At 33.7% G+C, this 16,454-nt stretch overlaps 2 protein-coding genes across 2 annotated transcripts in view; both read left to right on the forward strand.

Moving 5' to 3' along the window:
• The first annotated feature begins 903 nt into the window (after positions 1-903).
• Positions 904-12,204, forward strand: pnpla2 (patatin-like phospholipase domain containing 2). Its single transcript, XM_067379068.1, has 9 exons — positions 904-1,355; positions 2,559-2,791; positions 3,022-3,087; positions 6,865-7,077; positions 7,200-7,260; positions 9,756-9,929; positions 10,038-10,170; positions 10,273-10,395; positions 10,871-12,204. The coding sequence occupies exons 1-9, from the start codon at positions 1,169-1,171 to the stop codon at positions 11,169-11,171; spliced, it is 1,491 nt and encodes a 496-aa protein (XP_067235169.1). The 5' UTR covers positions 904-1,168; the 3' UTR covers positions 11,172-12,204.
• Positions 12,205-15,121: 2,917 nt separating this feature from the next.
• zmp:0000001167 (protein phosphatase 1 regulatory subunit 12A) overlaps positions 15,122-16,454 on the forward strand; it is a 31,329-nt gene continuing 29,996 nt past the window's right edge. The window contains exon 1 of the mRNA XM_067378878.1: positions 15,122-15,448. Within this exon, the coding sequence (XP_067234979.1) occupies positions 15,173-15,448 (276 nt within the window). The 5' untranslated portion in view covers positions 15,122-15,172. The remainder of the gene's footprint in view (positions 15,449-16,454) is intronic.

A 16,454-nucleotide genomic window follows, 5' to 3' on the forward strand; every position in this document is an offset into this window, starting at 1 on the left:
CAAAGTGCAAAAATATCACTGACATTTAGCTACAACCTTCAGACCATTTTTATAACATATAACTTTATAACAGCTTATATAAATATGAACATCTAAATGTTATGAAAACTGTAACAAATGTGTTTTTGGACAAACTGTAATGTTCCCCACTGCCAGGCACGGAAAGAATTTCAGGAAAGATGCCGAGAATTTTGATTTGTGGAACTTAGATATGATGAACACATAATTTTATTTCATTTAGTGTGTTGTCCCTGTGAACCTTGAACTCTCTGACATCCCAGAACTCAAAACACATTTTTATGTGAGAACGTTCCCATGTTAATAAATCATAAAAACATTGCAAACACAACAGTACACTGTCCATTACAATCCCCAGAGAGGGCATATTTTTAAACCCATGTCATTTGGGAGGATCCCTGGTAAGAAATGTTGTAAAACACTGTACAAAGGTGGAAAACACCACTCAAATAACATACAGTATAGCTGTTTATTGACACTGATTTAATAAGAATATACATTTTTGATGTTAAATACCATTGAAAGAATAATACATATATTTACTTAATGTATTATAAGCTATTTAATGGATTTTTCAGCAAAATTCAAAATGTAAAAATATTTTATATATTTAAACTATTTGGACATTTAAAAAACAAAATGACCTAGTCATTATGAGCTGAATTACGTCATAAGGCAAGAACAAATAAATAAATTCAAAATAACAACACAACTGATGAGGGCGCGTGACACATTCGAGGAAACATTTCAAATGACAGCTAAGAAAAAGGGGAAGCGGTCCTCGAGCGCAGCCTCTGATTGGCTGAGAGCACCTCAGCCACGCCCAATGTCAATACGCCCCTCCCCAATGATGTTTGTGACCTGTTTAGTAATTGTGACGGAGGAGCCGCGAGGAGTACATCAAAACACCGGTGTCACTGTACGCAAAGTTACTAAACAAGCTAGCAGAGAAAACACAAGTTCATTCAGGAGGCGTGTGTCAGTGATTGTTCATCACTTTAAGAACTTTTTAACCGCGAGACGTTAGTGTTTAGGCAGTTATAAACGTTAGAAGCTCCCTCCAATGTCATTTATGGATCGTAAACGAAAGTAACTGTAAATCCAGAGGGATTTATTAACTTTATTTGAAGGTTTTCCAGAAGAAATCAACATGTTCCCTCTCGACTCTCCGTGGAATATCTCTTTCGCTGGCTGTGGCTTTTTGGGTATTTATCACATCGGAGTGGCCAGCTGTTTGCAGGAGCACGCGCCGTTTCTTGTGGAGAATGCGCGTCACATTTACGGCGCGAGCGCGGGCGCGCTCACGGCCTCTGCGCTGGTCAGCGGGGCCTGTTTGGGTAAACAGATTTATGTTATTAAAATATTCACAATAAAATGTTCTTAGTGCCATGGTAATACAGAGTTTTTGTTGGAATTTTAGTACTATGGTGTATCTTAAAATACCATAATATCATCATGTTATACTATAACAGTATCTCTGCAGTGCTTTTTTGTATAAGGACATGTTTATAGATATTTTTCATGGTAAAAACATTGTATTATTTGATTGGGCTGCATTTAAATACCACAAAACGTACTTTGACCAGATGGTAATACCATGGTATTTCTAGATTTACCATTGTACTGAAGTTCATGTATTATGTTTATAGTTCTGCAAAGTACTTCCAAAAATACCATGGTACATGTTTAAAATACCTTGGTATCACCATGATACAACATAAATATGAGATATTTTAAATTAACACACATTACAATAATGAGATTCAGAGCGGAAACAGGTTAATTATCTTGAAAAATATGTCAGAACATTATTTTCCTTAAAATTAAATATTTTTCCCAGTTAAAAAGTATATTATTAATTTCTCTCACATTACAGTAATGAGAATTTGAGGGAAAAATGTGGTTAATTATCATGAAAAATATGTCAGAACATTATTTTTATTAATTAAAATTAGGTATTTTTTCCAATTAAATAATACATCATTATTTTTTTCTCTCATTACATTAATGTGAATTCGAGGGGTAAATGTGGTTAATTATGATGAAAAATATGTCAGAACATTATTTTTATTAAAATTAAATATTTTTACAATTGAATAATATATAATTATTTTTTCTCACATTACAATATTAAGAATTTGAGGGAAAAATGTGGTTCATTGTCATGAAATATATGTCAAAACATTATTTTTCATTAAAATTAGGTATTTTTTTTTTTCAATTTAAATATATATATCATTATTTTTTCTCTCATTACAAAATGAAAATTTGATTGGAAAATGTGGTTAATTATCATGCACAATGCAAAAGCTTCATTGTCTTTATGCAAAATGTAATACTAAGGCTCCTTTTTTGTTAGTGTAGGCTACCATATGAATACCATGGTATATATCAAAGTACTATGGTATTATCATCAGTTTCGTCTTGTCTGTGGTATCGCTGTCAAAGATTACACTTCTTGTGTGTCATGACACAACATCCACCTGTTGCTTAGTGTCAGTGTGTTATCATTGACTGCTCTCTTTCTGGTCCTGTGACAGGAGAGGCCGGTGCCAACATCATTGACGTGGCTAAAGAAGCCCGAAAGCGCATCCTAGGGCCGATGCACCCCTCCTTTAACCTGGTGAAGATCATCCGGACCATGATGCATCGCACGCTACCCCCTGACAGCTACAGCAAGGCCACCGGCCGCCTGGGCATCTCTCTCACCCGCGTGACGGACGGAGAAAACGTGCTGATGACACACTTCAACAGCAACGAGGAACTTGTGCAAGTGTGTACTTATACACACTCAAACACAAACACATCTTCATTAGCACTTTTTAAAACCATAAACACACATTAATATCCAGTAGGTTTAGTGATAATCAGCTCACATGACCTCCTAATACCCAGCTGTAAACAATCATTTATTCAGGATATTTACAGTAAATGCACATGATTTGGAATTAGATCACAGTATTATGGATTCATGTCCAAATCCCTTTTGTTTTTTATGTACAGGCGTGTATATGCAGTACTTACATTCCCGTGTACTGTGGCCTGATCCCGCCAACCCTGCAGGGAGTGGTGAGTGTCCAGTCATTATATAATTACCCATAATATTTATTTACAACTGCAATATGATTACCCTGTCTGTGCTCACTTAGATTTTTGCATGCTAACTATCCAAGTCATCATGTGCTTGTTACAAATGTTCCTAAATTTGCAATACTACTGCTGGTCGGCTAAACAAAAATGCAGTGGAATTTTTTATTGCATTATTTAAAAAATATGTAACACATCAAAATAAAATTTGAATTTGAATGAAATATTATGCAGTCACAATTTAGTACAATGTTAATCTTTTCAAAGCAACAGCACACTATGAGTCTTAGTTTATTTATTTAGAATAAGGTAGAAGTGATTACTATGGAATTCTGCCACTGAATAAAAATAAAAACTTTTTCTCACAATAGCGAGAAATAAAGTCAGAATTGCGAGATATAAACTCATAAAGTCAAAATTGCGAGATATAAACACAATTACAAGAAATAAAGTCAGAATTGCGAGATTAAAGTCAGAATTGCGAGAAATAAAGTCAAAATTGCGAGATATAAACACAATTACGAGAAATAAAGTCAGAATTGTGAGAAATAAAGTCAGAATTGCGAGAAATAAAGTCACAATTGCGAGATATAAACATAATTACGAGAAATAAAGTCACAATTGCGAGATATAAACTCATAAAGTTAAAATTGAGTTGGAATTGCGAGAAATAAAGTTTTCTCGTGAGCAGAATTGCGAGATTTAGTCGGAATTGCGAGTTAAAAATTTGGAATTGTGTGATATAAAGTCAGAATTGCGAGATATAAAGTCAGAATTGCGAGAAATAAAGTCAGAATTGCGAGATATAAAGTCAGAATTGTGAGATATAAAGTCAGAATTGAGAGATAAAAAGTCGGAACTGCGAGAAATAAATTTGGAATTGCAAGAAATAAATTTGGAATTGCGAAGTATAAAGTCAGAATTGCGAGAAATAAAGTCAGAATTGCGAGATATAAAGTCGGAATTGCGAGATATAAAGTCAGAATTGCGAGATATAAAGTCGAAATTGCGAGATATAAAGTCAGAATTGCGAGAAATAAAGTCAGAATTGCGAGATATAAAGTCAGAATTGTGAGATATAAAGTCGAAATTGCGAGATATAAAGTCAGAATTGCGAGAAATAAAGTCAGAATTGCGAGATATAAAGTCAGTATTGAGAGATAAAAAGTCGGAACTGCGAGAAATAAATTTGGAATTGCAAGAAATAAAGTCGGAATTGCGAGATATAAAGTCAGAATTGCGAGATATAAAGTCGGAATTGCGAGATATAAAGTCGGAATTGCGAGATATAAAGTCGGAATTGCGAGATATAAAGTCAGAATTGCGAGAAATAAAGTCAGAATTGCGAGATATAAAGTCAGAATTGAGAGAAATAAAGTCAGAATTGCGAGATATAAAGTCAGAATTGAGAGATAAAAAGTCGGAATTGCGAAATACAAAGTCGCAATTGCGAGTTATAAGTCGAAATTTATTTATTGATGCAGGACAAGTTAAATGCTTAAGTGTGTTACTGATGGTTGGGGTTTGTTTAAATCACTCACTCAATATGAGCAATAGTGATGTTTGACAGTAAACACCACTAAATTTAGGGCGGAAATCTCTAAATGTTGCTGAAGTGCTGTAAAAGCTTGCATAACTGTTACTTAAGTTTTTAAAAAGTTGTGTCATTGAGAATGGGGAACTTCTATATTCAGTGGTGGTTTTGTGAAGAATGATGTTTTCATTTGGATTGTGCCAGGATAAATAGTGTTTTTGATAGTTTACTTTCTCTCATTTCCCCACTAGTCGGATCAGTGACCTTTGCCAGCTTTCTGATCTTTGCTCTAGTTCTCTTGTTTTTCCTGGAGTTTTGTACTGTTTGTGAGTTTTTGAGCATTTTATTTTTGAGATTTGCTCCTAATACATATGTTTAAATGGCAGTTCTGGAATTAGTCACTGAAAGGTAAAAGGTGAAGCTGATGTCAGATCAGTGAGATCAGTGATGGTGTCCATAAGTCAATGTTTGTGTCGTGGCACGTGGCTCGCCTTCCCTGCGTTCCCTGCCAGTGAATGAGTCAGTGTGTGTGTGTAGGCCGGGATTAGTGTATGTTTGCATATGTGCGTTGGCTGTGTGTGTGCTCCAACAAGAATCCTAAATAATGTGTCTGTGTGTGTTTGTGTGTGTGTGTGTGTGTGTTGCTCCAAATACCACAAGACTGCCAGCGCTCAGAAGCCGCTGTTCTTTTCATGCTGTTCTTTTCACGCTGTTCTTAATGGTTTAATGTTCTTTCTCTGTTTTTAGTTTTTTCCCCCGTTTCAGTTTATTGATCATTATTGGCATGCCAAAAAATGTGCAATTGAATTACCAAAGTTCAGCATACAGTGAGAAATAGAGCAAAATAAAAGAAATAAGTTTAAGTATTAACAAACATACACTAATGAAATAAATAGCATCTAGTTGCATTCTTAATGTTTTTATTTTTGTTAAATATATTGTTTAGTTGAGTTATTTTAATGCACTAAATTTAATAATTAAATTAAATTGAAGACAAGTAAGCACCATTTCCTCACAAATTAATATTGTTGTAATGAGAAAAATGTAATTAATAGCATCTAGCTACCTTCTTAATTTATTTATTTTTCTTAAATAGATTGTTTAGTTTAGTAAGATGCACTCTGCAATTAAATTAAATTAAAAGAAAGCCCTATTTCTTCAAAAATTAATATTATTGTAATGAGAAAAATGTAATTAAATTAATAGCATCCTTAATAGTTATCCTTCTTGATGTAGTCATTTTTGTTAAATAGATTAGTTTAGATTAGTTTAGTTTAGTTAGATGCACTCTGCAATTAAATTAGACATTAAAGACAAGTAAGCACTTAAAAATGACAGATTTTTTAAAATTTAATTTAATTTAATTTAAAGACAAGTAAGCATTTAAAAATGACCGAATAAAAAAATATATAAATAAAATTAAAGACAAGTAACCACTTAAAAATGACAGATTTGTTTTAATTTAATTTAATTTAATTTAATTTAATTTAATTTAATTTAATTTAATTTAATTTAATTTAATTTAATTTAATTTAATTTAATTTAATTTAATTTAATTTAAAGACAAGCACTTAAAAATTAACAAATTTAAAAAGAAATTAAATTAAATTAAAGACAAGTAAGCCCTTAAAAATTAGCGAATTTTTAAATTTAATTTAATATAATATAATTTAAAGACAAGTAAGCATTTCAAAATGACCAAATAAAAAAAAACATTAAATTAAATTAAAGACAAGTACTTAAAACTGACAGAATTTTTAAATTTAATTAAATTTAAAGACAAGTAAGCACTTAAATGACAGAATTTAAAAAAAAAAAATTAAATTAAAGACAAGTAAGCCCTTAAAATGAACACATTTTTTAATTTAATTTAATTTAATTTAAAGACAAGCACTTAAATGACAGAATTTAATCTAAATTAATTTAATTTAATTTACATATAGACAAGTAAGCACTTAAAAATGACCAAATTAAAAAATGTTTTTAAATTAAATTAAATTATATTATTAAATTAAATTAAATTAAATTAAATTAAATTAAATTAAATTAAGCAATGTTTAGAGCATTGTTAAGTGGTTGTTGTGATGTTCTGGGTGTTTGCTAGAGCATGGCTAGGTAAATTTAACAAAAAGAACTAACATTAGGAAAATAGAATAAATTAAACGAGTGATTTAAAAGAATAAAGATGAAAATAAAAGGTATCTCTCTGTGTCTCTGTCTTCCAGCGGTATGTGGACGGTGGCATCAGTGATAATTTGCCTCAGTACGAGCTGAAAAACACCATCACGGTGTCTCCGTTCTCAGGAGAAAGTGACATCTGCCCGCGGGACGTCAGCTCAACCAACATCCATGAGCTCCGCTTTACCAACACATCCATTCAGTTCACGCTGGCCAACCTGTACCGGGTCTCCAGAGCTCTGTTCCCACCTGATCCAATGGTAACACACACACACACACACACCTCTGGTGTTCATTTAACACTGTCTGCTGGATGTTCCCTGTTGAAATGGCCTAAAAATACTCACTGACTGACTTACATAAGTGCTTTTCTTTTCCTCAGGTGATGAAGAATATGTGCAAGCAGGGATACAAGGATGCTTTACACTTCCTTAAGAAGAACGGTGAGTCATTTCTAAATGTTTCAGTTAATTAGATTTGTGTTTTTCATGTCAGCATGTCCAGGACTAAATGAAGCAGAACGGTTGGTTTAGTCCTGATATGGGCAGGTATTACAGCTATCATGAGATGATTATGGAATGGCATTTATTATCTGTCTGCTGTTCACAGCTGTGTTGGTGAAGATTATTTTTTATCACTTCTGTAATGAAGCGGACAGTCGGATAGATGCTGAGAGCTTCACTGGAGTTAGAGAGACCTCTAGTGACTAATACTGACATAACAGATCCAGCATGAGACTGTATTTAGCTTTTCTTTAAATAAACATATTTGCATTAAATTGATATTTTTGTATGTTTGGCAGATACTTATCCAAAGAAACTTACATTGCATATATATATCAATAATCTTCGATACTTCAATTTTAATTTATTTAATTTTTATATTTATATATTTTCATATTTATTTTTTAATGTAATTACATAAATGTGTATATATATATATATATATATATATATATATATATATATATATATAAGTTATATTTATAGTTATTTTATATTATAAATAGTCATATAATTAGATTTAGAAAAAATATATATTTATTTTTTTAATTTATTGAAAAATATGTAATAAATAAATTGAATTAATATATACATACACTTCATTTTAATATACTGTATATATACTGTATCTATATATATATATATATATATATATATATATATATATATATATATATACTTCAATTTAATTTATATATTTTTTATATTTATACATATTCATATTTATATTTAATGTAATTACATAAATTCATATATATATATTTTATTATTTTGATTTATAATTTAAATTATTTATATGTATAATTATTTTATATTATGAAGTCATATATTTATGTTTAGCAAAAAAATTATTTATTAATTTAATTTTTACAGATATTTTTTTCAAATATAATTATATATAACTACTATATATAGTAGTTATAATTATATTTGAAAAAAAAATATATATATACACTTCAATATTATTATTATTTATTTATTATTTTAATTATAATTTTTAATTTATATTACTTATATTTATAATTAGTTTATATTATGGATACAGTCATATAATTATATTTAGAAAACAATATATTTATTAATTTACACAGATATATTTTTCAAATATAATTATATAACTATATATAATAGTTATATATAATTATATTTGAAAAAATATCTGTATAAATTAAATTTATATTTTTTATATATTTATATTTATTTTTTCATTTTATTATATATATATATATATATATATATATATATATATATATATATATATATACACAGTATATGTGTGTGTGTGTGTATATAATATATAAAATTTATTAATTGAATTTATACATTTTATTTATTATAGTTATATTTATAATTATGTTATATTATAAATAAAGTTATATAATTGTATTTAAAAAAAACTGTATAAATTAAATGTATACATATTATACAGTGGCAAGAAAAAGTATGTGAACCCCTCGCAGAATCTGTGAAAATGAGAATTATTTTAATAAAATAAGAGGGATAATAAAAAAATGCATGTTATTTTTTGTTTAGTACTGTCCTGAGTAAGATATTTTGCATAAAAGATGTTTGCATTTAGTTCACAAGACAAAACAATAGCTGAATTTATTAAAATAACCTCATTCATAAGTATGTGAAGCATTGATTCTCTATACTGTGTGTGGTTACCTGATGATCCACGACTGTTTGTGTGTTTTGTGATGGTTGTTCATGAGTCTCTTGTTTGTCCAGCAGTTAAACTGAGCTCTGTTCTTCAGAAAAATCCTCCAGCTCCTGCAGATTCTTCAGTTTTCCAGCATTTTTGCATATTTGAACCCTTTCCAGCAGCGACTGAATGATTTTGAGATCTGTGTTTTCACACTGAGGACAACTGAGGGACTCAAACACAACTATTAAAAAAGGTTCAAACATTCACTGATGCTCCAGAAGGAAACACGATGCATTAAGAGTCGGGGGGTGAAAACTTTTGAACAGGATGAAGATGTCACAATTTTCTCATTTTGTTTAAATATCATTGTTTTTCATTTAGTACTGCCCTTCGGAACCAACAGAAGACACTTGCATGTTTCCCAGAAAGAAAAATAAGTACAATTTACCTTGATATTTGAATTCAAAAGTTTTCACCCCTCGGCTCTTAATGCGTCGTGTTTCCTTCTGGAGCATCAGTGAATGTTTGAACCTTTTTTAATAGTTGAGTTTGAGTCCCTCAGTGTGAAAAAACGGATCTCAAAATCACACAGTCACTGCTGGAAAGGGTTAAAATATGCAAAAATGCTTGAAAACTGAAGAATCTGCAGGAGCTGGAGGATTTTTCTGAAGACTTCATAAAAGTCCATACAACACGTGTGCTTTATTCCAAGTGCAGTTACAATCCGTCCATTTAAGATCCATCTCAAATCTGTCCCTCATCATGTGTGTGTGTGTGTGTGTGTCAGGTCTGTTACAGTATCAAGGTCCGCACCGAATGCTAGCCATAGCTGGTGCAGGGGCCGAGGAAGACTCTGACAGTGAGGAAGAGGACGAGTCAGAGGACAGAGAAACACAGTCCCACAATCTCGCCAGCATCGAGGAGCACATCTATGAACACTTGCCTCCTAGAGTACATAAAGGTACTGACAGATTACAGTTGATTATGGTTTAAAACAGCACCATGGAACTGCTATGGCATGTGTGAGGTGTGGTGCCATGTGTTCACTGTCTTTGTGTTCTCTCTTCAGCACTAGTGGAGGCCTGTAGGGAGAGGCGGAGTCTGTTTCAGTCGCTAAGCAACATGCTGCCTGTCAGAATGGCATCTGCCATCCTGTTACCATACACACTTCCTCTGGAATCAGCTCTGTCAGTGAGCATCAGGTAAAGACTCGAGCTGGTGTTCATTTACTTGCTTATTTCAGTTTATGCCATGATATTAAATACTATTATATTATAATATATATGTATCTACTCTTCTGTCAGACTGTTGGAGTGGTTGCCAGATATTCAGGATGATGTGGGCTGGATGAAGGATCAGACAGTGAAGCTGCTGCAGAGTGTTTTATCACACGCAGGGAGGAGCGTGTCACAGCAGGTGTCGGCTCGGTGAGAGAACACACACACGTGAAAACACATGAACACACACTCACAGAGGGCAGTGAGAGCAGAAGATCAATGTCAAAGTCATTTTATATCGTGCTTTTGGTATATATCACAATAGTTATTTTTCTGAAAACCACAAAAAGCTTTTTTTATTGCGATATAGATATATATATATATAAACACACACATATTTTGAATAATTGCATTGCAAACAAGCAGAAACGTCCAAACTGCATGTGGCAGTTCATTCAGGATAGAGAGAGGTGGGTGGAGTTATGATGTTTGACTGACAGTTTGAGGTTTAGTCACAAGCTCTTTTTAATTTGTTTCATTGGTAAAATATTAGCAAAACGCACAGAGCAATAGTAAGGTAGGTTTAACGAATCGGCTTAAATTTACACTCATTAACTGAAAAAAGGAGCCAATTCTTGACACATTCTCAGAAATATTGACAAGCAGTTATTTTTCTCTCTCTCAGCTTTTCTTATCAGCTGGAATTGAAACATTCCCAGTCGGTCCCGGCCAGCTTTAGTGCGGCAGACCTGCTGCCATCCTGGGTCTACGGGGGCAGCTCCACAGTCCTGGACGCCATGCTGCGATTGGACCAGTACCAGCGCCAACTCCTGCCGGGCCTTTTCTGCATCAATCTGGACCTCCGAGGGTCTTTCACCACCAGTTCGACTCACCCCAGTGCCTCAAGCGTCCCGAGCCACCAAGATGCGATGGAGGGTCTTACCATGCGTGCTCTCGGAGACCCTAACTCCAGTCTCCTCCCTTAACCTCCGGCCTGAAAGACCATTATATCCCACAATGCACTGTGACGATGATGCCTAGAAACTCTTGAGTCAAACGTTTCAGTCTGCATCAGCAAAAAGAAAGCAAATGCTTTGCAAATTTTTGTCTGTGAGAAGCTTGATTCTGCTGATGAGAAGAGCATAATCTGACTTCAGACAATTGAGTGTTCTATGAGAAATTCAAAAGAAAAAAAAAAAATCAAATTGAGTACTTTATATTTATTCACAGCCGGAGAAATGTGTCTTATGGAAGCTTGTTTCTGCCACTAAATAAAAAAAGAAAAAGGTAATTCTGACTTTATAACTCGTAATTCTGACTTTATATCTCATAATTCCATCTATAACTCGCAATTCCGACTTTATAACTCACAATTCTGACTTTATAACTCGTAATTCTGACTTTATATCTCATAATTCCGACTATAACTCGCAATTCCGACTTTATAACTCACAATTCTGACTTTATAACTCGTAATTCTGACTTTATATCTCATAATTCCGACTATAACTCGCAATTCCGACTTTATAACTCGCAATTCTGACTTTATAACTCGTAATTCTGACTTTATATCTCACAATTCCGACTATAACTCGCAATTCCGACTTTATAACTCACAATTCTGACTTTATAACTCACAATTCCGACTTTATATCTCGCAATTCCGACTATAACTCGCAATTCCGACTTTATAACTCGCAATTCTGACTTCATAACTCGCAATTCTGACTTTATAACTCGCAATTCCGACTTTATAACTCGCTTTATAACTCACAATTCCAACTTCATAACTGGCAATTCTGACTTTATAACTCGCAATTCCAACTCTCTATATTACAATTCTAACTATAACTCGCAATTCTGACTTTATAACTCGTAATTCTGACTTTTTATCTCACAATTCCTAATATAACTTGCAATTCCGACTTTATAACTCGCAATTCTGACATTATAACTCACAATTCTGCCTTTATATCTCGCAATTCCGACTATAACTCGCAATTCCGACTTTATAACTCGCATTTCCGACTTTATAACTCGCATTTCCGACTTCATAACTCGCAATTCCAACTTTAACTTACAAGTCCGACTTTATAACTCGCTTTATAACTCACAATTCCGACTTCATAACTTGCAATTCTGATTTTATAACTCGTAATTCCAACTTTATATCTCACAATTCCAACTATAACTCGCAATTCTGACTTTATAACTTGCAATTCTGACTTTATATCTCACAATTCTGACTTTATAACTCACAATTCTGACTTTATAACTCACAATTCCGACTATGACTCGCAATTCTGACTTTATAACTCGCAATTCCGACTTTATATCTCACAATTCCAACTATAACTCACAATTCTGACTTAATATCTCACAATTCCGACTATAACTCGCAATTCTGACTATAACTCGCAATTCCGACTTTATATCTTGCAATTCCGACTTTATATCTCGCAATTCTGACTTTATATCTCACGATTCCGACTATAACTCGCAATTCCGACTTTATATCTCACGATTCCGACTATAACTCGCAATTCTGACTTTATAACTCGCAATTCCGACTTTATATCTCGCAATTCTGACTTTATAACTCGCAATTCCGACTTTGTATCTCACAATTCCAACTATAACTTACAATTCTGACTTTATAACTCACAATTCCGACTATAACTCGCAATTCCGACTTTATAAATCGCAATTCCGACTTTATAACTCGCAATTCTGACTTTATAACTCGCAATTTCGACTTTATATCTCACGATTCCAACTATAACTAGTAATTCTGAGAAAAAAAGTCAGAATTGTGTGATATAAAGTCACATTTACCTTTTTTATTTTAGATTTCATGGCAGAAACAAGCTTCCATAGTATCTGGATGTATCTGGAAGCAATCCTGCATTAATTTCAAATCCCTCTCAGAAAGTCCTTGGATGTGTGTTGCGTGTCCTGGTTCAACAGTATTTATGTTTTGAAGGATGGTTCGGCACGGCTGTGTGAACCTCAGCATAGTTACAAACCTGAAAAAGTAAAGTAATCTGGATCGAAGGTGATCTACTCTGTATGTCTAAAGGTTTATGCATGTCGACTGATTAAAAGCAAACCATGTGACCATATGCCCTGGCAATGCAACCATCAATGCTGCTACCGTACTGTACCGTCATGTGATTGTGTGTTAAAAAGCATGTTTCTTGCTACTTTTTTGTATGGTTTGTGCCTTATTGATTGTCGGTTTTTGTAAAGGGTTTGCCAGACACAGATTAAGATTAGTGCTGGACTGAGCTAATCTGTTAATCTCTTGTAAATGCTTCAAAATCTGGGATTTGGCTTTTAGTGTGAGCCAGACAGTAAAGTACACCTCCTAATCTGCACTTCTGCTCACATATCAAGTCATCAGTATTCTCATGTAAATGTTTAACAGACCTAATAAAGTTTTTGACATAAAATTGTATTTCAATTGTATTTCAACTGTATTTCTGGTTTATTTCAGGGGGAAAAAATCAGGATATTAGGTTCGGCAAAGAATATTTTTGTCTTTTTAACTTAAAAATGACACAATAGGAACGTTCTCAATTGTCATCAGGTTGTAAAACCTTTTTTTAATACTTAATTTTAGGAGTTTGTTTCATTTAGTCGTATATTTTCCATTGCTGTTCCAAACTGTACGTGTCTAGGGAACCTTTGCAAACATCTCCTGACTTTTATAGCGCTGCTTTTATAGTAAAGTATAGCTATACACTACGCCACAGCTCCGACAGAAGGTCAGGTTCAAGTGCGTGGGAGTTTACTGCGTCATCATGTCCCTGCGTTTTTATTGGCTAATGAACTTGCACCCGACTCCACCGCTCAGTGATTGTTCTTCTCTTCGCGACCGGCAGAGGGCGCGTTCTGTTCCTCCTGTTGCGCCTCTCTCCGGTCTGATATACTCTTGGGGGGTCCGATTCATTTGAGTGAATCGGTTCATTCGGATAATTCATTTCAATGAACACTCCAGTTCTCTAGGAATTTTATTGTTGTAAAATCGCTCTTTTAGATAATTGATAGGAAACATCATTATGTTGTTAACACTATTACACCTCTAGTTGGCGAATTATTCAATGATTTCAAGTGGACGGCTTTTAAATGGATTTATGTAGTACTTTTACCTTGGATTACACAGAAAAGAGCCTAAAATGCATGTTTGAGCTGTTTTAACTGAAAGGAACTTGCACTGAAATATCTTAAAATATGTCAGAGCCATTGATTTATCTCAAGATGCACACCAGTAATGTATTTTTTTTCAAAGGCACGTTTATAAAAGTTACTTAAATGCCCTAATCCTGACTTAATCTAAACCCTGTCTGTGAAACCGGGCCTTAAAGGGACAGTTCGCCCAAAAAAATGATAATTATGTCATCATTTACTCACCCTCAAATTTCTTTGTTCTGTTGAACACAAAGGAAGATATTTTAAAGAAAGTTTGTAACCAGGCTGCTTTGGGGCACCATTGACTTCCATAATAGGGAAAAAAAAAAAAAACACAATGGAAGTCAATGGTGTCCCAAAACTGTTCAGTTTCCCACATTCTTTAAAACATCTTCCTTTGTGTTCAACATTACAAAAAAAATGTATATAGGTTTGAAACAACTTGAAGGTGAGTAAATAAAGACAGAATTTAAATTTTTGGGTGAACTGTCCCTTTAAAGCGCAATCGAATGAGGTGAGAGAAAAAAAAAACGAAAACCAAAACAACATTTTTTTTTAAACGCCTGTATTTGTGATATAAAAAAATCCATATAAAAAGGATGATATAGAATATTTAAATGTTTTTTCGTTTAAAAGTTGCAAATCTCCTCAGAGATTCCTCCTCGATTGATTCACAACCTCGTATCGGTTCGAATGAATCATTCAAAAGAATCGGCTCAGAAGAACGATTCGTACGGGAATCGGACATCACTTGTCTGATGAACAGAAACTCCCCGGGAGATACCGAGGGAGGAAGATGGCGGCCACTGACCGTTCCCGGTCCGAAGCGGCGAAGCAGCGGCGGCAGGATCAGCTGCAACGATGGCAGGGCTCGGAGACGGATCGGACCGGGGCGGAGGCGAGGAGCCAGTCCTCCGCTCCCGGAAACCGACGGGCCAGAGTGCGCTTTGCCCAGGGCGCTGTGTTTATGGCCGCCTGCTCCGCCGGAGACCGGGAGGAGGTGGCGGAGCTCCTGCGACAGGGAGCAGATATCAACCACGCCAATATAGACGGGCTGACGGCGCTGCATCAGGTATCCGGATCATGTTTGATTGTTTACACTGAAGTTTGACTCGGATTTAAACTTCTGAGAAAGTTCACAAACTTTTCTCTACGCCTTTCTCAACTCATAGGTCGATGACAAGCAAGGATGTCTGAGATGATGAACTTGAGAAATCTCTTAAAAATCTAGTTTAGAATATATCTGCCAAAATGCTTTCTTTGTATTCATATTTCATACATAAAAAAAACAACATTTAGGGCCTATACCCTTTTCTACATAAAAAAATAAATAAAAATGTAAAGTAAAATGTACTCAGATATTAAAATACATGGGTGTGTATGCAAATTAATTATAGTTTTTAGACATATTTGTGTCATGATTCAGATACTTACTCAATTTGACCCAAACAAAACATGCCTTTTCATGAAGAATATTATTATTTAAAAAAAAAAAAAAAAATTTAGGGGTCCTCTTTGTTTTGGGGGCTTCTTGTCACATGACAAAAAATGGTTAGACCACACTAACTTTTATTGGCGGACAATATTTTTTCAAATATTACTATTTTAAAGCAATTTTTAAGATGTAACTCTAAAAAAATCCAAACTACTAAACCCTTTTTTATTTTCCAGAAAATCAGTGTTTTAATAGTCAATTTTTCTCATCCACCTAGACATTTTTGACTTAACAAAATTACATAAATTCACAAATTAAAACGTTCATTATATACATATATTTTGTATGAATTGCATTTCTTAGTGTGTTTTTGATCATCATAGATTGTGAAGTGACTTTATCGCAAATGTACAAATGCTTAAAGTCGACATGAAACAGAATTTGCGATAGTCCTTTCTTCGCTATTGTGACCAGGGTTGCCAGGTTTTCACAACAAAACCTGCCCAATTGTTCCTCAAAACTAACCCAAAGGCATTTAAAGGGGGTCCCACGGTAAAAATCGCATTCCGGACGGTAAAATTCACGTTTTTGACGGGGCTCCCCTGGTAAAATTATTATGTTATATTATGTTATTTTGGGTCAA

The sequence above is a fragment of the Chanodichthys erythropterus genome, chromosome 24, assembly GCF_024489055.1.
Source record: "Chanodichthys erythropterus isolate Z2021 chromosome 24, ASM2448905v1, whole genome shotgun sequence".
Lineage (NCBI taxonomy): Eukaryota > Metazoa > Chordata > Actinopteri > Cypriniformes > Xenocyprididae > Chanodichthys > Chanodichthys erythropterus.